Genomic DNA, 24,464 nt, shown 5'->3' on the forward strand with positions numbered 1-24,464 from the left:
AAGAAGACCCAGGACTGCTGAACAGTTAAATTTCTGGGGGACAAATGAAACCCAAACAATAATATAATCTAGTTACAAGACTAAGATAAAATAAAGTCTTTTTCACTTTGGTCACATTTGGCATTCAAATCCTCCCTTTGTATTTGAGCATGTGAGACAGGACACCTTCACAAACTGTTGCCTTTGTATTATTATACTTACTTTAAGATTCTTATATATTGACCCTGATTTTAGGGTTTTATAATAATAATTTAAAAAGATCAAAAGTGACACTTGAGATAACAAAAACAGAACAAAAACAAAACCAACCAATAAAAAAACTAAAACGAGGAAATCAATTGAAAATATTAAAACATTTAAAAAAGCATTTTTTATTAAAAAAAAAGTTTTACTAATTATTTAAATAAATAAATATTACAATTTAAAATTAAAATAAAAAATGTTTTATAATAAATTTAAAATAAATAAATACCTAAAGCAGTGAAATACCTTTCATTTTTTAGAGTTCACGGCTGAAAAAAAATCGTTACCTTGGTCACTTGACCGCGGCTTCTTTTCAACGGCTCTGTAGCTCTGCATCCAATCAAGTGGCCAGGAACTATCACGTGATTACAAAACCCCGTTCACGTGCGAGTGACTTCCACTAGTGGGTTCTTAGCAGTTTGCACAGGGCTGAACGGGAATAGGCAGCTTTTCGTTTAAAAGTGACAGATAAACGAGCTCTCCAGTAAATATGCGTGCAGCTCCACATCAGTACGGCTCGACTCTGACGCTCTTCACAGCGCTTTAGATCTGCTACCTACAGGTAAGCTGCTGTTAAGACAGTCAGCCAGACTGTCAGTTGGGAACGTTTTGTTTTTTTGGCTCTGGCTGCAAGTACAGGCCGTACCAAACGTCTGGAAAAACATAGTTGCTATTGCGATATCTTAGGATCGTGCGGAGTATGGTTGCCATTACTAATATGGTGAAAGCGTAGGTATTTTATATTTATCCTGCTTTTCTGCCACTTTTTGCAGCCAGTGCTGCTTTAGTGTTGCATCTAGCTAGCTAGCTTCGAACACAGATTGGACTTGTGATTAACAGAAGTTAATCACAAGTCCAACTATATACAGATAGAAAACAAGCTCAGACAGTTGCTGTGGCCAGCTCGCTGCAGTCACATTGGCTTAACATAGAACAACTTTAAGCCTTAGATGCATTAGTGGGTCACAAATGACCCGGTCAGGATGTTTTCTTGCAATATCTAATTAATGACAAGTTGTTTGCATTCCATGTTCCAGCTATTCCTCAAAAACATGTTTTTAATGTCATGCCATTTACATTTTTAAATGGCCTTTTAAACATTTTTACAAAATTGTCATTGTTGTATTACTACACCAAACTTCCATAAGTGATTAAAAATGATCTGCATTCATTTCCAATGGAATCTTTTGATTCTTATCAACTGTTAATGTCAGGAATATATATTTTCGTGGGCCGCTAGAGTATCACCACTTAGGGAGATTATTTTTCACAGCAAGAATTAACAGATGGTATTCATTCATCATTCAGACAGTGTTCATCACCAGTGATTGTGCCACCCTAGATGGTCAACTTGTGGGGGAGACAAAATTTCCATAGTAGATGCCAAACACGCCCGTCAAGTATGGCCTGAAAATCTTTTGCATTTGTTATGCCGACATCTGCAATATAATATTTGGAATAATTTACTTTGTGAAAGAAGTGCAGAAAAAGCTGAGGGAAAACATTGTCCACTGGTTGTGGAGTAGACTCATAAACACAAGACACAACTTCACTACAGATGACTTTTTCTCCAGTGTGCCTCTTGCACAGTGTCTACTGGAGACACAATTGTGGGAACTACAATGGGACAAGGCAGACATCTTTCCATCCTTCCTCATCCTGGGAAGTTTACAACACAGAGGTTGGATTCAATGGCAGCCTTACCATAGTTGGCTATGTCAGAAAGAAAAGGGCGACTGTTGTACTCCTCAGCACAATGTATTGTAACAAAGTGTTGGATTAAAATACCAGAAAGGGGAGGGGGAAACATATAATTGATCACATTCAACAACAAGCCAAAGGAAGTATAGATACCATGGACCAGATGGTTGGCACCTACACCTGCAAGTGTGGTACAACTTGACATTACCATCCTGAATGGCTACACCTTTTTCACAGCTCAGCACCCTGAATTCAAGAACGGAATTATCAATCATCAGTCTTTCTCACTGAGCTCTTAAAGAAGCTTGCTACACCACATATGCGTATTCAACTCAAAGGTTCCCCCCAACTGCAAACCCCAATCACTGAGGCAATAGGAAGGTTTGAGGCCACAGGAAAAAAGCAGACAAGATTTCAGATCCAACTGATGAAGATCTTAAAGTCAGCAGTCGGCGTAGGAAGTGTAATGTACCTGTGTGGAAGGATTATAACCAGAAACGAGTGTTAGAAACTGTGTATTAGTGCCTTGTGTGATCGGTCACTTTCTGGAGTTGGTTCATTGTCTGTCTAGTCATGTCGCTTGTGCGTGCAATGATCACCAGCAGCTTTGGCTGTTGACCCAAATGGGATTTGTTGCACAGACACAATGTCTCTGTTTTAAACTGTTACAGAGTAACTGCTGAGAAGCAGCCTCAACTGAAGTGAGGGTTTTTAAGTAACTCTTGTCAAAGCTTGTAAATCATTCCATTATTGCAACTCATTGCATCAGGTAAACACAACCGAGGACATAGCACGGGTGTTGATAATGTTATCTGCAGTTGAAACGCTGTCTGACTGCTCCCCAATTTTTAGCCATAGCATGTATCAGTAATTCCAAGCCATCCAACATGCTTACAGCAACAACAAATGGGACACAAATAGTGTCAACATTGTCTAAATATGTAAAGGACTGCTAAGAGGACCACCCTCAGCACCAGTCTTTCTCTAACATCTGACACAAGGCCATATAAAGGAAGCCTTGCCTGGTACATTTTTACTTAATTATCAGAGGATTATATTGTTTTGTTGTAAATGCTGACTTTCATAAAATTTATGAAATATTAAAAGCAAAATGTACACTTTAAACAAGATGGTACAAGTAAAAACTATCCAGGTGTCATAAGGGGGAGTTGTAAAGTTTGATGGTCACAGGTAGATATGTTCTGTGGTGTCTTTTGCAAAACATGCTTCTGTGGTGACAGCATTAGATGGAGAGGGTGTGAAGGATTGTCCAGTACTGATCATAACTTGGACAGTAGCTTCCTTTCTGAGACCTCTGTCAAAGAATCAAGCTCCACACCCACAGTGTTACAGGCCTTGTGGATCGGTTTATTGAATCTGTTGTTACATTTAAACTTGCATTCTTTGAGGTTTTTTTTTAACTTTATTTTTACTTTTTTCTCCTGTTTTCAATTGAAATCTTTCCCCAATAAAGATGGCATTTGACAACCTCCTCTGAACCCTTAATGACGAGTTTTGGCTTCTCAGTATATATCAATAAAAACGTGGTTTGATTTCTATTAGAATGGTTTCCAAGTTTTTCTAAGGGTAGCTGCATAGGCAGAAACTACCCTTGCCAACTTCTGATGCAAACCCAGTCATTTTTGTTCCATAAGCAGCCTGAAATATGACAGAAACTGTGCTGTCCAGTTAAGCTTTCAATGGATAAAAGGTTAACTGTGCTGCTGCTTTTGTATAAGCTAACTCCCTAACTGAGCTATTTGGACTTTGCATATTTATTTTAATTGAGGTATTCTATTTATTTCATGTTTTGATGTAGGTCGTGGTCAGTGTTATGCCCAACTTTTCGGAGAACAAAACCATAAGTTATTTTATGATTTTTAAATGCGCCCTGTCTCTTACACTAGTACCAATGTTTAAAACATCAATTTGGAAGAGAGTGACGATTATGGTTACCTCACAGCCTTAAAAGGCTTTTGTTGTCACCTTGCTTGGTGAGTGGACGACTTAGACACCCAACTTTCTTCACAAAGTAGGATTTTTAAATTGATACCATAAGTGTATCAACTGATGAGGAAACAAGGATTAATCATATATTGGTGTAAGTGTACTATAGCTTGAATTTTTAATTTTTTTATTATTATTATTTTTGCTGTAATTTAATTATAACATGGCATTTTTACTTTACAGTATCAGACAGATTTTTTTTTTTTAACTGTCTTTCTCTTTCCATCCCTTTCAGTGTTTAGCCAACCCCAATCCAGTGACTTCCCTAGCACTGTGAATCTCTGTGACATCCGCAGGTAACATGTCCATGTTCAGCACAGGCATCCTTGTCCTGACGTCTCCTCTCCACACCCTTCCGTTACGCATTGCTCCGGTGCTCAGCTCAGCTGCTCAGCGAGTCGAGCGTACGCTCTATGTCCACCTCCATCCTGGGTTGAATCTGGGAAGTGGGAGCCAGCCTCGGCCAGTTTTCATTCCACCAGCAGTGGACCTGTCTAATCTCATTACCCGCCTGTACAGTAATGCAGCTGATGTGTGCGGGCACTTGGATGTTTGCGTTTTGCTGACTAATGTTCGCACTCAGTCAGTCGCATGCAGCGGAGCCACGACCCCAAACGGCCCCTTTCCCACACCACAGGCTCTATCTAACTCACCAGAGGTGGTGCTAACAGACTTTGCTCCCCAGGACCCCGGTCAGACCCATCAGGTCACTCAGTGCTTGCAGAGTTACACCGGCCACTGCTATGCCTGTAGACCTGGGCTGCCTTCAGTGCTGCTTCACTCAGAGCTAATGAAATTGCAGGAGGAGGATGTGCCAGAAGCACAGCAAGAAAAGGCAGAGCCGCTGCAGACTTACAATGACGTGGTGGTAGGAGGGACATTTGATCGACTCCATGGGGCCCACAAGACTCTACTTAGTATCTCTTGCCTGCTGGCCAATAGAAGGTTCCTGATTGGCTTGTGTGACCATGCAATGCTTAAAAGTGAGTAGTTGTGTTTCTGAGACTGACATCTCATATTTCAGTCATATGTTAAAATCCACCTGACATTGTTTTCCTCCTGGTTTCAGAAAAAGTGCTAAAGGAGCTGATCGAGCCTTACTCTGTTCGGGTCCAGAGACTGCAGGAGTTCCTCCAAGACGTCAAGCCCTCACTGCAGGTGGAGGTTGTGCCTCTTGATGACCCCTTTGGAGTGTCTGTAGTTGACCCCCTGCTGGAGTGCATTGTGGTCAGCGAGGAGACTAGAAAGGGTGGGGAGGCTGTGAACAAGAAACGCACTGAGAATGTAAGTCAGGAAATTGACAGTAAATACTGTTTTGTGTTGAAACGTGAATATTCTTTTTGTAAACAGGTGTGTGTGCGTGTGTAGCATTTGTTTTTTTTTCTTCTACTTTCAGAATAGCAGATAGCTCTCCATTCCTTCTATTTAAAAAAAAAAAAATGCCCACAAAGGCCCTTTTGATACTGCTAAATTATTCAGACATATTTAATAATATGATATGATATAATTTAATAGTTCTGGTCAAAAGTTCCATCTCAGCCAGATGTTTTTGGTAGCAATCAGCAAGCTTCAGGCTGAATATTTGACCGGTTCTCTTGGCAGATTCGATACAGTTCATTTAAATCGGTTGGTTTCCTGACACAGGCTCTGCTTCTAAGCGTAGTCAAAAAATAATTTACAATAGGGTTAAAGTCTGGGCTTTGGCAATGACATTTCAGAGGGTTAATGTGAGCCTGCTTTATCTATTCCAAGACCAGTTTTGATGTGATGAAAGGGCAACAAGAGACTTTCCAAGCTTGCATCCACAAATCTCCTTTATAGATCTTCACTGAGTTCTTTGAACTTTCATTATTCAGAGTATGGGTCAGTCCAATGAGTGCCGTCAATAGAGTATTATACTGTATTATAGAGGCTTTGTCATGTAACTCACTTAACAGGCTTACTACTCAACTCTTGTAAATTCACCTCAAAGTAGGACAGTACATATTAAGGGCTACGGGATTTTTACTTGCTTCCATTTTCTGATTTTGTCTCATTTCTACTGCAGGATGTGATATTTCATATTTTGTTCTTTCCACTTTCTAAATCAGGGTCTTCCAGCTCTTGTCCTTCATGAGATCCAGTTGCTCAAGGATGCCCACCACACAGAGATAGAGGAGGAGAAGATCAGCTCCTCCAGTCTGCGTGCTCGTCTCCTGGGGACGCTGCTTACACCACCCAAGGTAGGTTTGTTAGGAGTGTGTATTTTTAGAATTTAGGTGCAAAAACAGCGAGTCCAAACACACTGAAAAAACTTCAGTATAATTGAAGGACCAGTTAGCTGCAGTTATAATAAAACTGTCTCTTATCACCATATTTATTTTATTTTTTTCCAAACTAGGGCATTAATGGGGCCCTGCTCCTATCAAAGGTGCATCACAGGCATGCTACCTTTGATTCAGGTTTTGTTTTTGTTTGTTTTTTTGCAGTGCACAGAAGTGCAAGCCTATAAAAGAACATCTCGTAATCTTTTATTGATTTGGTGAACCAAAGGCGTTATAGCTGGACAACGCCCACCAGTGTTGGTTGAGCTCATTCCTATTACATGAAGTTCCTTTTAAAAGAGGTTCATTTTTCAGTCACGACTAGTAAAAGTTGTGAGAATGTGCTCTGAAGTGTCTTTTTAATCACTCAAAGAAGCAGAAATAAACCCAACTGGCTGGTGAAGGGTGTGACGGGGTCGACCTTTTAACTGTTGTAGCAGGAATTGCGTGATATGGGTGGGGGGAAAATCTGTGGATATTACACAAAGTATTTTGTGGGTATCATTAATGTTTTATACTGAAGGTGACATGTTCACACATTTATTGACAGTTAGAAATGAGCAGTGAAACATTGGTTGATCTGATATCCTCGTGTTGGTGTTGTTCCCAGATCATCATACTAAATGTTGTTCCAGGATCAACATTGCAAGTGACCAATCAGAATGTTGTGACGTCATACTTTTGCGACTTCGGGAAAAACCGGCGTAAAACAAAAAACTGTACTTAAACTGCGTGAAACCGCCTCTGTCCGCCCATCAACGGACCCTGACCCTAACCGTAACCCTTTAATAAACAGTAAGCAGAATTGATATTGTCCTTGCAACATTGGAATTTCGTAAATGCACGAATGGCAAAGGAATAACGTCACAACAATGTGATTGGTCACTTGCAACGTTGAACCTGGAACAACATTTTCATGATGGTCTGGGAACAACACCAACACGAGGATATCAGATCATCCGTGAAACATATTATGTTCAGGAAATTGTATCATCAAGCTCACAAATGAGTGCATTTGGTTTGTCTTATTCATCTCTGGTATTATAGATTATTTTTTTCAGTGGTGAGTATAACTTGTTTTAGGAGCTGATTTTTCTAATTTTATTTGCACATTCTAAACCCTTCATTTCCTGTCTCCTCTATCCCAGGACAACTCCCACCTTCCTCCTCTTCCATATGTGATTGGTCTGACAGGGGGCAGCGGCAGTGGAAAGAGCGCTATCGCTAAGCAGCTGGAGGCCTTTGGTGCAGTTTGGATTGACTGCGACAAACTAGGCCATGAGGTGTACCAACCTGATGCAGCGGCCTACCACAGAGTGCTCGAAGAATTTGGTTCAGGTAGGGACACCTTCACTTGAGGGTATCGTAGTGGAAGGGTCAGTCTGTAATGTTTGTGATACTTCACACAGTTGATCTGTTCTTGATTGGGGAAAAAAAAAAGACAATAAGACTTTGTGTTTTTGCTTTCATACTGATTGCTATAATGCACACACTGTAGTCAGCAAAGGTCATGATGTCACTGATTTGATTTTGATGAAAGCTGACTCCTGATTTTTATTCATTCATTCATTCATTTATTTATTTATTTATTTATTTATTTTTGGCTTGCGTTGACCACTGATGAGCTCTCTGTCACGATCACTTTTTGATTGATGAGCGTTTTCAATCCTGTTCAGTTTTTTGTTAACACTGGTATGTAGTGAGTCACACAACTGGCAGCAAGTTACTTATTTTGTCATGTTAACTTGTTTTGCATTCAGAGGAGAATGACCAGAGTGCTGTCATGTCAATATGGACTCTGCACAACACAAGAATTTAGTATACTGACATTCAACAAGATGTTTTCCTGTCAGTGTTAAACTGTATGTTGTGTAAAACTGTGCAATAATGAGTGTCTTTTCCACTTTTAGATATTCTAAGTGAAGATAAAACCATCAACAGGCGTGCTTTAGGAAGAAAAGTCTTTGGAAATCAGGTAGTATGGATAATATTTATTTATTGGATAATATTTTAGCACTTTGCAGAATTGCAGGTAACGTGTCAGGTTTCTCTCAGAAACTTACCAGAGATGTTTTTGTTTTTTGTTTTTTTCCCCCCAACAGGTGCGATTAAAAGCCCTAACAGACATTGTGTGGCCTGAAATTGCACTTCTAGTGCAAAAGAGAATCAACCAAGCCAGAGACGAAGGTATAGTATGAAATTAAATGTAATAACTGACAACTAAACATTGTTGCCGTGTGTTCATTTCTTAAATATAAATGCATTTAGGGGGCATTTTACTTTTTTTGGTAGTTCATCAGATACCTACAGAATGTCAATAATCATTTAATTGGCCTTGCAAATATGATGCTGTTTTTTCGTCTGTTAATTTTTAACAGGGGTTGTGATTAATTCAACTGAGTGACAATTGGACTTTTTAGTAATCAGTAAATCCTGACAAGTTACATCTGCACTGTAAGGATTAGTGGAAAGATTGTGTACTTGTTCAAATATTTAAGCTTTGTAAATTCTTAAACAAGTGAACTTGTGAGCGAGTAAAAACGTATTTTTGAAACTCGGTAAATGGCTGAAATAGCTGAGTGTAGTGAACATTTAAAGTGGGGAAGCATATTTCTCCTTCCTGTTTTGTTGTAGTTTCTAAAGTTAATGTGATTCTTTGCAGATAAGCAGGTGTGTGTGGTGGATGCAGCAGTTCTTCTGGAGGCCAAATGGCAAAACTTGGTCCACGAGGTCTGGGTCACCATCATCCCAGAGGAGGAGGTAATGAAATTGTCCTCTGCAAAGTTTTCTTTGCAGTTCGTCACATCTGTGTTTTGTTTCTATAACTCCTACAAATCCTAAAGCCAAATTTTTAATTGAAGGTAAATATTTTTATTGTGTAAGGCCTGTTTTTTAAAAAACAAAACTGATATACTGTTTTCTTTAATATATCCACTGGGGGGTGCCAAAGTATAATTTGAAAACTCCACCTAACACGTCTCCCCCCTTCTCTTAATTCCCATCTTTTCTCAGGCAGTGTTGAGGATAACAGAGCGTGATGGGGTCACCACAGAAGATGCCCTTCGCAGGCTGCAGAGCCAGTGGTCCAACAGCAAACAAGTAGAGCATGCTAATGTGGTACTCAGCACACTGTGGGAGCCAGAGGTCACTCGGAAGCAGGTTAAACACACCTTATCCTTTCAGGATGAAGTCCACGTGACTGCTTTATGAGAAAAACAGATTTTGCATTAATTTTTACTCCTCTTCTCATTTAAAAGGTGCTGAAAGCTTGGAATCTTCTTCAGAAGAGAATTCAGCAGAAGCATGAAGGACATTAGAATCATATTCGAGGTCTCTACGTCACATCAGCTGTGACTTTGTAAGCATGTGCCAGGCCAGAGACATGTGGACAAATGGTCCTCATAAGGAATACGCTGCCTTAGAAAGGAGTGTGGGTGGTCACAGGGAAAACCCAAGAAGCTCCCTCACTTCTTTGACCAAGACTCAGTGCCTGATTGAGTATCCACAGGTTTTTAAACTCTAGTTTTATTTCAGTGATGCTTACTTTAAAGATGTAAAGACTCCACAAACACTAACAGACGGCTTCTGGAATTTTTAGTCTAAAATTCCTGTTTGGGATTATTATTAGACTGATGTGCAGATGGTATGAAGGCGCCCTCCACACTATCACAGCACCAGCCTGATGTATTGATACAAGACGGGATGGATCAATACTTTCATGTGGTTTACTATCAATTATTATCAAACACTTGTTGTTAGGTGTGATCTTAACTGATGGCCTCTTTTCATCCCAAATTTTATTTTATTTGTTTTAATTGACCGGCATGGTTTACCGATACACCGACTGCAATCTTGCATTAGTCTTTCTCAGCAAATTCAAAAAATTTGGGGCACTTCAGCTGACACTTTGCAGGATTTGTCCACTTTCTATTAATTTTTATTTTGTTTCCTTTTTTTCTTTAAAGAACAATGAAACATAAGGGGAAATGAGTTAATGATACTATGTAACTGTAACTGTTTTCTGTCCATGTTATTAAATTATTCATCTTTGAGGTTTTGTATATTTAGGAATTTTTGTCAATCTGAAGAGCAATTATATTTAGTGAAATAAATACAATGGGCACTATAAACATTTCTGATGTAAACCTGAAGGATTGCTGTGCAGACTGGTGAAGGAGGACATCTGAAATGCATAGGACTACACATTTGGTCTCAGTGGGGGAAGCAAGGTTATAGAAGCTTGTTTCAGCCATTTCTTTTCACCCTTAAGCCTCCAGGAAGCAGCAAAGTTGACATTTTAATAATAACTAATGGCTGTAAATGTGCATTTAAATAACAAATAAATACTTTGCTGTTTTAGGAACACTACGTATTACATGGCTTGTTCTGTGATGTCAGAGAAAATGTATATTTTAATTTAGTTTTAGATGTCTTTACTTTTTTGACTGCTATATAAATTTGCATAAAACAGTAAATGAAATGTTATCAACCCATAACAAATCTCTCAATTTTCAAGGTGTAGGTTTTAAAGCTCTTGTCACACACAGACACTTGCATCAATACCAATTAGACAACATTTAAGCTAGCTGCTGAATGCTGTACAGATTCCCTCTGGCAGATCTGGCATAGATAAAGGATATCTACAGGGTGTACTGTTGGTTGCACGTTTTGGCATCTGTAGGTCAGTAACTACCTGATGATTGTTGCTTTTGCTTCCAATGTAAGGGGAGGTATTGTGGCGCACATTGTCGTTTTGGGCAGACCACTGCCATTGGGGAGTGCCAGGAGGAAGGTGTGTTGGTCTGCAAGAATATTTTGGGTAGGTATGAGTAAAAGTAGCTACATGAAAGCCAAGACCAACATCTTCCTATCAGAACATTGGTTTGTAACATAATCGACGTCGAACACTTTAATGGTGGATAATAAATGCATACATCCTTTGAATGTGAAAAACTTTCATGAGTTATTTTAGAACATTTTTGAGAAAGTCAGCTTTTTAAAATCTTCAGTGTTTAATACATCTTACACAGCTAAATATTGTTTAAATGTACACTTTTTTTTTTTTTTTAAATGTGATTACAGTCACAGGAGAAAGACATAAACAACCTATCAGTACAACACCTTGTGCATTAGTAGCTGAACACATAAATACAGATTTTCTGAGTGCACTACTAACTACTTTGGCATCTGTACTAACCTTATCCAGCAGACAAGGTAACACACGTGTATTTGCGTTGAAATTACGTGAAATCAGGAGTTTGTGACTGTCCATTCATATACCGACAAGACAAAAATTCAGCTTGGTCCTTTTTGCAATGAAGAAAAGTTGTTACGGTCGCACTTTCAGTTTGGCAGAGCACATTGCTTCCCCCAGTTTGTTTCTGGCCTTGCATACATACACCCCAGAGTCAGAAAACTTCAAATCAGCCAGAACCAGAGAACAGAGCCCTTCTCCATGATGCTCTATGGTCGCTCTGCGAGATTCAGGCACCGGCTTCTCATTGTGAAGCCATTTCACCTCTGGCTGCGGATACCCTAGGATTGGAAAAAATATAAATTTACACCAAAAGAATACAAAACAAGGCAAAAAAAATCCTCAAATACAGAGAGCAGATTAATTTATTGTTTGTGCTAATGACTTGTGATGACTGAGGTATTTTTCTAATAATTGAGAAATGTACATGTTTAAAAATAAATGACTACATATATTGATTGTAGGCCTACGTTGTTCTTTGTACATATGTTAATCTGTTACTCTACCATTGATAACACATGTCAGCTGAGCAGCTGCTCCTACAGGGAGGGTAACGTCCTTCAGGGCCTGTTGGAAATGAGGCTCAATCTGGAGCTGGTTATCCAGCGACCGGATGGCCTCCTCTGCCTCTTGGCTCCAGCTTGGCTCTACATGAGAGTGCGGATGATGACGATGAATAACATGGAAACAAGGCTTTACTGATCATAAGAGGCTAAACTTGAAGTGACAGTCTGAAACAGCGACTCATCTGTCACATCCATGTAGATCTAGGACATGGGAGGCTATTGTGTGTATGTGTGTCCCTTTATCCGTCTTACCCTCTGAGGAGTTGCCAGCAGAGACTGGGCTGCTGGTGAGGTTAGCCATTCGCTTTAGGGCCAAAACAGCCTTGCCAGTTTTCTAGAAGTTTAAAAGGAAAAAATAGAATTGGTTGACCAAACCTTTTGAAAAAATGCATTGAGATTATTGAGGACTGATAGGAGTACTTAAAAAAATACAAAACAAAAAAAAAACAAAACAAAAAAAAACAAACAAAAAACAGGTACCTTCCACTTGTGCTTGGCCAGAAAATGCCTCATCTTCTCCTTATTGAGGGACTTGGTGGGCCTGCGGTTTAGAGGGGTGAAAGAGGCCATCCAGCTATGGGCAAGCGCCTCGGTACATGACAGCCTGCGTCTAGAGTCGAAGTGGATGGAGATAAAGGAGCAAGTGTATGTGGTTGCTGAAATGTCTGTGATATTAATATTCACAGTTGGTCAGACGGTTTAGTAGTACTTAATTTATTGAACTACAAATGGATGTTTCTGATGGGGAAAGGCAAAGGCATTCAAACCTCCGGTCCTTTTGCAGCAGGGAACTGATAAAGTCTTTAGCTTGGTCAGAGATGTCCTCAAAACTCTCTGGGTCAAACTCGTAGCTGGCAGCAGTGACGAGAGCAAGAGTCTCAGCATCGCTGTTTCCCTGGAAGGGTGATTCTCCACTGAGTCTAGACAAGGATAAACATTATGAAAGCAAATAAGCTTCCACAGAAATTACACATCCTCATTTGAAGCTCCATTACCCAAAAATGGTATTATATTGTTGCACCCCTTCTGCCTGCAGAGCTTCCCTAATTCTTTGAGGCATACATTCACCAAGGTCCCGGAAATATTCCTCAGATTTTGGTCCATATTGACATGACAGCATCACAGAGTTTCTGTAGATTTGTTGGCTGCACATCCGTGATGTAACTTAACTCTTTCAACACAAGGTGCTCTATTGAATTGAGATCTGGTGGCTATGGAGGCCGTTTGAGTACAATGAGCTCATCGTCTTGTTCAAGGAACCAGTTTAAGGTTTATTCAGAGTGTGAAGGATGAACATCTGAAGTAATGGGTAGACTGTGATGTGCAGTTGGTATGAAGGCGCCCTCCACACTATCACAGCACCAGCCTGATGTATTGATACAAGACGGGATGGATCAATACTTTCATGTGGTTTACTATCATATGAATGTTGCAGTAAAAAATAAGATCGCATCAGGCAATGTTTTTCTAATTTTTTGGTGACACTGTGCAAATTGTACCTCGGTTTTTTTGCACTTAGCTGGTAGGAATGGTACTCAGTGTTGTTTTCTGCCACTGTAGCTCATCTGCTTCAAGGCAGATACATTCATATCGTTTTTCCATTCATTCTTGTTAGGGCTCATACCAAGGAAGCAACAGTAGATGGCTCACTGATGCCACTAGACTCAATTGTAGAAGAATGTATAATGGCACCAGGATGCCAGGAACATGTGTACATTGTCCCTTTGAAATAAATTTAACTGACACACTGGTTCACTGCAGTTTTACTTACAAGATGAAGCAGATAACTCCAATGCTCCACATATCAGTTTCCAGGCCCACAGGCTCATAGCCGATAACCTCAGGAGCCACAAACTCCGGCGTGCCATGCATCACCATCAGCGACTTACCCTCCTCTGAAGAAGACAACAAGAGTTTTTCAGAATGTCACTCTCAAACTTATCTTACAATTAGAAGATGACCTGCTCTACCTCCTGAGCTACATCGACAGAGCTGCAGATGGTATTTGTTTCTTTTAACTTATTTACAGAAGGCTCTAATCACCTCTAAACAGACCACCCACTCTGGAGCTGCTGCATCTGGAGAAAAACGCTGAAATTTCCCGCATGAATTCGCTCCACATGCCTTGATACCTTTACTGAGTTAAAGTAGCAGCTCGGCAATTATCTATTTAAAGACCTGTAGGGATGTGACATGCATTGTAGATCTCTAGGAATTTAGACACTCCCTGGTGTTATCTTCATGCATGCATGCTGTGTTATTCTTCTTGCGTTTTCAAACTAAAACATGGAAAAGTTCAAGAGGTTGAAAGCGTACGAAGATACATTTATGAGTAGAAAACTCTGTCAGGAATGATGAAAAACCTTTAGCGGTGGCATTCTTTCATCCAAATCGAAACATCTGGTCTGGTCTTTAGCACTATGTGCAATATGTGTCTTAAGAGTATAAACAAGGCCTTCCCCTTTTGAACTGTGCACTGATAATGATATACCAACCAGTTATGCAAGTTTTTTTTCTTTTCTGTACCTAGTAGGACATTTCAAAATCTAGTATCAAACTCACCCAGTTCAGTAGCCAGACCAAAGTCGATGATTTTGATGCGGGTACCAGTTGTATCCACACAGACGATGTTCTCTGGTTTGAGGTCCAGATGAATGATATTCTGTTTGTGAACATACTGCATGCCCTCCAGGATCTGCTGCATGTAGCGGGCACTGGTGGGCTCTGTGTGCTCAAAGTTTTCATCCACGATGCGTTCAAAGAGCTCTCCACCTGCGATGCTAGGCAGGCAAATAACCATTCAGGGGCATGCAATGGTATGTGACCATCAAATTTGAACTTCTAATAGATGTAATGCATTTAACCTCTCGTAAAATACCTTCTACCACCACAAATCCCCTAATGATATCTTTAAGTGGAGTGTACCCACTACAATAGAGAGGTTTGCTTTTACTAAACTAAGATGACTTACTACTCCATGACCATGACCATCTCTGAACGACTATCATATGCAGCCAGACACTGCACGAGTTTTGGATGGTGAAGCTTGTTCATTAGTTCAATCTCTTTGCGAGCCGCTTTCCTCTCTTTCATGGTCCGAGCTCTGTAGAACTTCCCCGCACACTCCTGACCCGTCTCTTTTTGGGTTATCCGGTACACCTCACCATATTTTCCTCTGGAAATGTGAACATTTAAAACAAAAACATTAAGGGAGGGTTCTAATTCCTCACGACTGAAAGTGTTAGATATGGATGCACAGTTAGAGATGCTTACACTCCCAGCTTCTCATGCACATTGTAGTGGTCCCTGACTTTATTTTGGGTGTCAGGGGTCACGATGACATATGACTCAGGCTCCGCTTTCCTTTGCTCTTTTAACACAAATAAAAGAAATGACAAAAAAGACATCTCGCAACCGGTACCACCAAAATACTACTTAGGAAATAAAAACAAAATCAAATTTTGCTAAAAATCATGCAGATATTGTACTCACTGGCAGTTGCCATCTTGACACAACCAGACTCCTGACTCGGTTCACTGATTCCTGCAGAGTTATAAGCCCTGATTCGGAAGCGGTAACGTCCCAGAGGCTCCAGTCCTGACTGGACGTGGTAGGATGTGTTCTTACAACGACTTAATTCAGTCCAGCTCTCAGATTTGTCCGAGCTCTCCTTACAGACCTCCAAGATGTACCCCAAAATTGTCGTGCCGCCGTCGTAGTTGGGGCCAGACCAGGACAGAACCAGGGACTGAGTGGATAGCTGGGAAACAACAGGCTGGGATGCTGGCGGATTGGGTCGGTCTGAGGAGAAATGTAACATTTTCGAGAAATTGCTAATATCCAAAGTCTCTCTGTGGGCATTCGTGTCAGGAATTTATCTCACCTACAACACTGAGGGAGATGGTGTGCTGAGCAGAACCTGCTCTGTTGCGTACAATGACTGTGTAGGAGCCTGCGTCCTTTGGATCAGCATGAAAGATCTGCACACTGCTATGATTTGGCGTGGTCCTGATTGACATCCGCTGTCCTCCGAATATAGCCTGGAGTCAGAGACGGCCAGAAGTGTAAGTTAAGACAAAGGTAAAATTATGGATAAAATGTTAAAAAAAGCCCAACCAGTCTAACATTCTTACCTTATCCCTGTTGTAAATCCAGCAGGAAGCTACAGGGAGAGAGCTGGACTTGAACTCACAGCGCAGTAGGGCCTGCTCAGCTACTCGAACCTCCACCTGCTCTGGTGGGTCTACAAACTCCACAGGAGGTCCTGAAGAAAAGCAGAGCTAGTTTGTGTCCAAGAAAAAAAAAAATAATAAAGCCTGAGCTAAGTGCTGTTCAATACATAATGTGGTTCCTACCTTTACTGGTTGGTACCTGGTTTTGAAGACTGATTTCTCTAAAATCTGTGGAGATTGAGGAAGTAGATTGGATTCACAGGTGTGCTATCATGTGAGAATTTAAAAAGGAACTAACCAATGGCAGTGAAGCAGTCAAGTTTGGTTGAACTGGCAAACAAGATTTTTTGTATAGTTGTAAATAAGCACATGCCAGAAATGGGATAGACTGCAACAGTTCTTACTTACAGCCTGCTTAAAACTGAAATTTAAAAACCAAACACACAACATTTTGTTTGTTTTGTCGGCATGCATGTTTCCTCTTCCCTGCCCTCTATTATCATGAGCATATTTGCTATAAATTTGCATTATTTTCACAGGATTAATAGCATTCATGGCAGGAATAAAAGCAGAACAATTGGGGATTTTAATGCGTGTGTAACATTAAAAAGATTTTAAGGAAGTTAAACGAGTGGTCATCATTGAGCCTACCATTGTCCCTTTCTTCTCTGCTTTGCCTTGCCCCTGCCGAAACTGGGAACAATTCAGCGTTTTCATGTGACACAGCCTTGAATGTGACCTCACTGCGCAGCTCACGGTTGATTGTTCCGGGAATTTCCTTTGTTGCTGTTTCATTGTTAACAGAGTGAATCAGGCTCACTGTAAACAGATCATTTCTATGCTGCTGTGCTGATTATTAGTGGCTTTTCTGGACTTGATGTTACCTTTGACATGTAACAGAGCAGCGCTCGACTGTTGTCCTGCAGGATTCTCAGCTATGCAGGTGTACCTCCCGGCATTTTTAGGTGAGCACCGGGTCAGGCTCAGACATACAGCACCGTTTTCGAAGTTACTCGAAATGTTACTCGAACGCAGTTTCTCACCTAAACATGAACAAGTATGGTTTTATTACAGTTGTACTGAAATGCTTGAACTAATTGCTTTAGTTAACAGACCTCATAGTATCATGTTATCTCAAACAGACCTCTCTGCTTTCAGACTACTGGCTTCCATGTGGGTCTTAGAGTTTCCAAAAGTAGAATGGGAGCCAGAGACACATTTAGGAGACAAACTCCCACTCTACTTTTAAGATTAGACACAAAACTTTCCGTGTTGATAAAACTTACAGTTAGAGCTGGATCAGGTGACTCCAAATTACCCTTTACTTATGCCAAGAGATGGTTTTCTTCTCCACACAATTCACTCCCCACATGTTTATGTACCACTGTCTAACTCTGTCGTTCTTCTATCTGACCATCCCTCTCTGTTTTGGGTGATATTTGAAATAAGTGTTGTATTTTCCTTTCTTAATATTTCTAGCCAGTCTGTAGACTCTTCTTCAGGGCCTAAATCACTTTCACTTTTTATGTCTGCTGGTGTTTTCTTAGATTTTGGGGGGATTTACCAGAAATTCTAGACAAACCACTCTAGTGAAATGCACGGCTGTTACATGAGTCATACAGTACTGCGAAAAAGTGTCAAGCCACCCCTCGTTTCTTTATATTTTGCTTCCAAGAAGCTGGGTTTTTTTGAAATTGTTTTCTAGAGTGATCTTGTGCAATAGTTCTCCAGGCTTCCTGAAGGTCTTTCAAATCTTTTACTTGCTTTTCTGACATGAGACTCATTGCACAACTGAGTCAGTCAAGTCCTTGCACCTGACCATTTTCAAAAGAATAGAAAAGAAGAAATGGCAATTCTACACAACTATCCATCTCATATGAAAAGGATGTTACAAATCAAGTTCTTGGGGGGAAAAAATCCAGCAAAGCCCCGGCACAGGACCGAAGAGGGCATCTCGCCTTTCAAATGATCCATCTAGTGTTCACTAATGTCTCATCAGACATGGTCTCAGTGGAAGTGTGGCTGTCAAGAAGCCAAATTGTGAAGTTACACAAATTACACAAGAAATGGACACAAAATCAAGAAATCTTATCTAGTGATGAATCCAAATTTGAAATGTTTGGTTCAAAGCATGGTCAGTATGTATGGAGATAAGAAGAGAGATACAACTGGGAGTGTCTACAGCATGGTTGAGGCTCTGCTGTGGTTTTAAGCTGCATTTCAGCCAGCAGTGGTGAAAATCCTGTCATAATTGATGGAATAATGTATGCAGAAATGTACCATCAGATTTTGATCCATCATGCAATATCGTCTAGAAAGCACCTGATTGGTGACAACTTCATTTTTTGGCGTGACAACGATCCCAAACACACTGCCAAGCAAACATGCCCATGATGGCCCACACAGGGCCCCAAGGTTTGCTGTGTGAAAGCATATCTGAATAGAAAACACACAATGGAACACTATTCATCATAGATCATCAGTCTATCAGTCTCCCCAGAGCCTGGACCTCAACATTATTGTAGCAGTGTGGCATCATCTTAACAGAGAACAGAACAAAAGGCAGCCAACATCCAAAGAAGTCCTTCAGGAAGCCCAGAGAACTATTCCTGAAGACTGCTTAAAGCTATAACAAGAATGCTGTGTTAAAGAATAAAAGTGAAAACTTTCCCCTTACATACTGTATACTGTATGTTTGCATGTTTCACTAAATCACTGCACCTATTTCGAGGGGTGGCTCAATACTTTCCACAGAACAGCAGTATATAAAGGATTTCTGTCAATAATTATCAATCAGCAATCAATTCAAAAGGCTGATCATGCTGTATTTTGTGCGTTTCCAATGTTTGTACCAAAGTTGTATAAGAATACAATAAATTCCTGCATTCCAGATTACAGTAAATAACTGTAATTTATATAGTAGATTACTGTAAAAGTTACAATAACCTGGACTTGAATAAAGTACAACATCTCCTACATGTAATCAGTCACTTACCATTGTATAGCCAGGAAATGCTCATCGGTTGGCTCCCTGTGATAACACCTTTAAAGGCAGCATCACTTCCTGCACAGACAGTACAGTCTCTGAGTGGCTCTTCAAAGCGAGGTGCTTCCAAACTCTGAACTTGTGCCTGTTTGGCATCTTTACAAAGAAAAAGGTGAAAGACAAAGGGTTTAGTTTTCACATATTTTTGCTTGTCACTGACCCAATCAGAACAGAGCATCTTATCAAACCCTAAATCACTGCCTCATGTTTTGTGTGTGTGTGTGTGTGTGTGTGTTGCCAAAAATGTATTTGAAGATCACTATCTTCCACTGAGTCTCAGTTCATCTGCTGTTTGAGTAATAAACACAAGTTACAGCTGTGAGCGGTGGGGAATTTGATGTCGTGTTTTTTTTTAAAATGTGTGTTTGCAGTTGTTTATTTTGGTGTTGGAATGTCCAGCAGAGTGGGAAATGGGTGGCTGCCAGTGGATGGAGGACTGCCATCAGACTGTGTACATTAGGGGGATGAGGGGAGGGGGTGGCGGGCTGTCTATATAGTTTACAAAGTAGAGCTTCTTCTTGTCCTTTGCAGCGCTCTGTGACGGTTTTAGGGCAGGGCAGGGATAGCTCAGTAGGTAAAGTGGTCGCCCCATGATCGGAAGGTCGGCGGTTCGAATCCACTTAACGGCTACCCTGAGGTACCCCTGAGCAAGGTACCGTCCCTACACACTGCTCCCCGGGCGCCTGCTTAGTGGGCTGCCCACTGCTTCACTGAGTGAATGGGTCAAATGCAGAGGAAAAACAAGTAATTTCCCCATGGGGATCAATAAAGTATCCATTATTATTATTATTTTAGTTAAAACACAGACAAAAGGGGTGCACCCGGTGAGACATGTTCTATTTTTTAGTTCAAATGCACTAAAGTTAATATTTCACATCTTTTTCAAGGCCTTACCTGATGCAGATGAAAATCTCAGTTTGTTGTTTCCCACCAACTTCCTCTTAATGTTACCCAGTCCATTCTCTTTCTGTTGGTTCGGTTGAGGCTTGAGGGCAAATCGTAAGGTGGACACAAAAGTCTTTGGTGCCTTCCCATCTTGGTCCATCTTTGATTTCAGATGATAGCAAGTCAGCAGCTGTAGATCAGGCACTCATCTAGGCCTCCTGTTCTTCTCTTAGTTGCGTTTAGGCTCGCTCCATCTAGAATCCTTGTGTGAATCTGATGTGTTGCATGCTCACCCTGTCTGCATTCGCACGTCCTTTGAGATGCAAACAGGAGGAGCCACTGCTTTCCTCTGAAATCACTGCCTCCCCCTCTGCCCCAAAGTTCACAGGAAAAAGGTCAGTTTTATCAGACGGATAATTAGAAGCACACATGTCCAGCCCCCACTGACCCTCTGCTCCGAGAACAGAAGGAAAGACAGAAACACATGTGACAGAAAACAAAGGAGGCACTAAGAGAGGTTAGGAAATGTGTGGGAGGAAGAAAACACTCAAGCTGAAGAGAAAAAGAACGCAATAAGGTGAGGATTAAAAGCAACACAAACCAAAGGAGAGTAAAAAAACACTTACCTGCATGAATATAAATAGTATTTCTTCTCAAACCATGAGTATAGTTCCCACAATCAACTTCCTTGAGCCATTTTACTCTCTTATATTTCCCCGCGGAGCCACACCGCCAGAGCCCCCGCAGAAATCAAGAAGAGCCAGTAGGACAGCTTTTTCTACTGTGCATTCACTCAGGTGAGCAGCACACAACATTGAAACATGTCACTGAAGTGAATCTCTGTAACTGTGGGTTTGTGGGGTTGACTTTCTTTTACAGAAAGTAGAGACCATGTGACCAAACTGAGCACCACTGGTAAATGAGACACCTTTAATTCTATATGGGAAAGCTGCTGGTTGGGTGTGTCTCCAAGGTGTGCTTTCATTTCTCTATTGTTGAACGCAACTGCTATAGACTGGTTTTCTCTGGTCTACCTTACGGCCATGTGAAGCTCGTTTAAATGCCTTCAGGGCTTTCTTTTCTTTCTGATACTACTCTGAAAGTGTATCTTATTATTGAGGGTACTAACCTATACTTGTGTTTAATTTAAAATTCTGAGACCAAAAATGATTCATAATATAGTAGATGTTAATACAATTTCCATAAAAAAGTAATATTCTTATGTAAGTGCAAAAACCTTATGAACCCATCTAGACGACCCAAATACTGATACATAATTGTGCATGTGCAGCGCTGCTACTGCTGCAGATTTTATAGCGCTATAGGGACCTGACCTCTACTGTACATCATCAAGAGCTGTTATGTGCTCACATAAAACCGGTTATGTAAACCGGTTGATGCTGACCTAATTGTGGCTGAATGATTATCAGAACAAGCAAATCAAATTCTTCTTCTGCCTTGCATTCAACACCAACAACAGGTTGAGCAACAGCCTATCGACATGCATCAAACAAACCCCTATAATGTGTTTTTCTTCCTCCGTGCAAGAATGTAAGGAAACGATTACATGGGCTGGTATTTGTAAGTGTTCCCATATGGCTGAGGCGCACAGTTTACATCAGACTGCGGACAAATCTCCACTGCTCAAAGCATACAGATTGATGGAGCAGACCCATGAATGATTAACAGGGTACTGATGGTGACAAAGGGCAGGTACTGGAATGCAATGCATCAGTTTTACAATTCTTACAATATCTTAAAATGTATGTAGATGCTGTGCTTTTCTCTAAAATCTAAAGATAAAAACAGAAAATACACCATGCACGAAGAGAAGTTTCTGTCTTTCTTAATCGAATCTCATATTATTTAGAAATAAACCATATGTGATCGAAAAGAAACTGTTTAATGCAATCAGCACATGCGCTTTATGAATCCATCTACTATAGGATAACATCATTAATGTACAAAATACAGTTAGCTTGATAATTTGCAGGACAAAAGACACAATTTTGTGATTTAACCTCAGTGGATTTTAACTCAAGCAGTCAATGTGCAACTGAAGTGCAGACTTCAGATTTATGTAACCCTCCCAAAATCAATATATTACGGATCTAAAAAAAAAACTTAAATACTAGACTTTAGGCAGTCTATGACTGTCTAGAACAGGGGTGTCGAACTCCAGGCCTCGAGGGTCGGTGTCCTGCAGGTTTTAGATATCACCCTAGGTCAACACACCTGAATCAAGTGATCAGTTCATTACCAGGCCTCTGGAGAACTTCAAGACTTATTGAGGAGGTAATTTAGCCATTTAAATCAGTTGTGGTGGATCAAGGACACATCTAAAATCTGCAGGACACCAGCCCTCGAGGCCTGGAGTTCGACACCTGTGGTCTAGAATGTCATGAATTTCCCTTGAGATGCTCAGTTAGGCCTTTACTGCAGCCACCTTCAGCTGCTGCTTGGTTGTGAGTCTTCATGCATTCAGTTGTGTGTTTAATAACTGAAACACATGCTCTGCTGGGTTGAGATGAGCAACTCATAGGGCTGCAACATTGTCCTTCATCTTGAAAAAGTCTTGTGTAGCTTTTATTATCCACACAGAGGCAAAACTAAAAGAAAGTGTGTCTTTGTCCAACAACTTATGTATATTCATTAATTTTTCATTAATATTCATTAATATCCAAGACAGCACAGCCTTAGAGTCCAAGCTCGTTCCTGACTAATGATTCTTATCAAGCGGAAGTCACATAAGCTTTTGACGAAGTGCCCTGGAATTCAAAACAGGAAAAGCAAAGAGAAGGAAGGACGATGTTCTCCGTCCCTGACTGACTACTCCATCTATGGTAATGATTTTTCTTCCTGTTCTCATGACGTGCTTCAAAGACATGCAGACTATGTTGTAATCATTTTGCGTCCTGTTCCCACAAACTCCTTCAGAGACATGCAGACTCCATCTCTCCATCACTCTGTGACATCGAAGCAATGGAAGTCCAAATATTAGTGAATGTCAGTGTTATTACAGTTAAATGGTTGGAAATGGAGCCCCCCTGTGGCTATATGCCTCGCACTGCAGAGGTGATAAAATCTGCCATTGTTTACTTTGCTGAAAAACTAAATTCGCTGGTGTTTAAGATCCATCCGTGAGAATATTTAAGTTCATCCAAGTCCTGGGTTTAACTTTTTCAAGTCATGAAAATTGACTGCTTTGCTAAACTATCAGCACTGAAGCAGACTTCACTCAAGTAATCTCAAATATTCTTCTTTATCCTGCAGGCAAATAAGAACAAGCAGATAAGGCTCCACGGACAGAGACTCGGTGATGAGAAGAAGGCAGACAAAACCACAGGCATGAGTGAACACAAATGACTTGTGATGCAACAGATAAACCTGCCTCCTGACTGACAGCCAACCCTCTGTTAGTTCTCTAATGATTACTGCTTCTTGAAGGAAACCTTTAGACAGACGTTCAAAGAGCCTGCAATCCGGTGGTTAAAGGGAAAAACAGAAAAATATGATGCAGCATTGTTCTTCGCAGGTCGAGGCAGTCTGACCTGAGCTCTGAGAAAGCAGGAGAGGGAAAAGAGCAAACATCAAAGAAGAACGAAAGAGGAAGGAAGAAGGAAAATAATACAAAAAGATGTGAGAAACAAAGAGAACTCTGGCAGTGTGCAACAAGCATCTCTGCCTCTCATTTCGAGGTCACTGTGAATCGAGCCAGGCGGCCTGTGATCCACGTGTTGGTGGGGAAGCTGTGAGAAAGAGCTTGGTCCGCAAACAGAAGGAAGGAGCCCTGAAGAAGCAAGATCAGATAATCACAGTTGCTTATATATATTTCTTGAGACAAAAATGCAGATTTTATTTATCTGTATCTGGACTTTAACAAAATTAAAAGAATAATACTGAATAAAAATATTCCAGCATTTAGAAAAATTGTTGTGGTAAAAGTTTGTTTCTTTTAATTGGGATTTTAATAAGAATACAGAAACAAACACTTAAATTGCACCTTTTTGTTTAGTGTTTAGTGTTATGGCATGTTATTTTAAACATACTAGTCATGAAAATTGATCTGCTTCAATAATATTCACACAACAGTGTCTACACTGCAGGGGATATGTATGGATTATGATTGTGAACTACAAAACACACCGCATACAGAAAATGATCAAAATGAGACAAAATAGTCACAATAAAATCTAAATAATCTACAGAGATCAAAGAGCTCTGAAGACTGGTTACAGACGATCCTGCACTTCACCTGAAGGTCCCAAAACACCTACAAAGAGAGGC

The 24,464-nt window shown here is 40.5% G+C and overlaps 2 protein-coding genes and 1 long non-coding RNA gene across 6 annotated transcripts; 2 read left to right on the forward strand and 1 right to left on the reverse strand.

Moving 5' to 3' along the window:
• The first annotated feature begins 590 nt into the window (after nt 1-590).
• On the forward strand, nt 591-10,622 carry coasy (CoA synthase). Of its 2 annotated transcripts, none has more exons than XM_085466398.1 (10): nt 591-805; nt 4,187-4,934; nt 5,021-5,235; nt 6,042-6,173; nt 7,403-7,592; nt 8,165-8,229; nt 8,357-8,441; nt 8,917-9,014; nt 9,267-9,413; nt 9,512-10,622. In XM_085466398.1, the coding sequence occupies exons 2-10, from the start codon at nt 4,253-4,255 to the stop codon at nt 9,569-9,571; spliced, it is 1,674 nt and encodes a 557-aa protein (XP_085322524.1). In that variant the 5' UTR covers nt 591-805; nt 4,187-4,252; the 3' UTR covers nt 9,572-10,622. The 2 variants fall into 2 exon arrangements, with proteins under 2 accessions (XP_085322524.1, XP_085322525.1); XM_085466399.1 differs by lacking the exon at nt 591-805 and adding an exon at nt 893-972.
• A 660-nt stretch (nt 10,623-11,282) lies between these two features.
• On the reverse strand, nt 11,283-20,871 carry LOC146703261 (myosin light chain kinase, smooth muscle-like). 3 transcript variants are annotated; one of them, XM_085466396.1, is made up of 18 exons: nt 20,804-20,871; nt 20,187-20,547; nt 19,290-19,388; nt 17,131-17,289; nt 16,898-17,032; nt 16,430-16,474; nt 16,208-16,338; nt 15,958-16,114; nt 15,567-15,875; nt 15,348-15,444; nt 15,046-15,249; nt 14,637-14,854; nt 13,846-13,969; nt 12,842-12,994; nt 12,555-12,684; nt 12,327-12,408; nt 12,015-12,155; nt 11,283-11,789 (listed from the first exon to the last, which is right to left on the reverse strand). In XM_085466396.1, the coding sequence occupies exons 2-18, from the start codon at nt 20,335-20,337 to the stop codon at nt 11,584-11,586; spliced, it is 2,541 nt and encodes an 846-aa protein (XP_085322522.1). In that variant the 5' UTR covers nt 20,338-20,547; nt 20,804-20,871; the 3' UTR covers nt 11,283-11,583. The 3 variants fall into 3 exon arrangements, with proteins under 3 accessions (XP_085322522.1, XP_085322521.1, XP_085322523.1); XM_085466395.1 differs by having other exon boundaries at nt 19,242-19,388; XM_085466397.1 differs by lacking the exon at nt 16,898-17,032 and having other exon boundaries at nt 19,242-19,388.
• Nucleotides 20,558-24,048, forward strand: LOC146703262 (uncharacterized). The gene is made up of 5 exons (XR_014921975.1): nt 20,558-20,754; nt 20,902-20,974; nt 22,863-23,020; nt 23,115-23,252; nt 23,451-24,048. It is a non-coding gene; the product is annotated as an uncharacterized LOC146703262 (long non-coding RNA).
• The last annotated feature ends 416 nt before the right edge of the window (nt 24,049-24,464 follow it).

This window comes from Copadichromis virginalis, linkage group LG8 (assembly GCF_057382275.1).
Source record: "Copadichromis virginalis isolate Kocher_CV1m ecotype Utaka linkage group LG8, C_Virginalis_male_GT1.1, whole genome shotgun sequence".
NCBI classification, from domain to species: domain Eukaryota; kingdom Metazoa; phylum Chordata; class Actinopteri; order Cichliformes; family Cichlidae; genus Copadichromis; species Copadichromis virginalis.

Excerpts from the sequence above, each read along its gene's own strand:
- coasy (XM_085466398.1), top strand. The coding sequence starts at position 4,253 with ATGTCCATGTTCAGCACAGGCATCCTTGTCCTGACGTCTCCTCTCCAC. Across the intron at positions 4,935-5,020 it reads TGACCATGCAATGCTTAAAA|AAAAAGTGCTAAAGGAGCTG; the intron begins GTGAGTAGTTGT and ends TCCTGGTTTCAG. Across the intron at positions 9,015-9,266 it reads CCATCATCCCAGAGGAGGAG|GCAGTGTTGAGGATAACAGA; the intron begins GTAATGAAATTG and ends ATCTTTTCTCAG.
- LOC146703261 (XM_085466395.1), bottom strand. The coding sequence starts at position 20,337 with ATGGACCAAGATGGGAAGGCACCAAAGACTTTTGTGTCCACCTTACGA. Across the intron at positions 15,876-15,957 it reads CATCTCCCTCAGTGTTGTAG|ACCGACCCAATCCGCCAGCA; the intron begins GTGAGATAAATT and ends ATTTCTCCTCAG. Across the intron at positions 12,995-13,845 it reads GGAGTTATCTGCTTCATCTT|ACTCAGTGGAGAATCACCCT; the intron begins GTAAGTAAAACT and ends ATCCTTGTCTAG.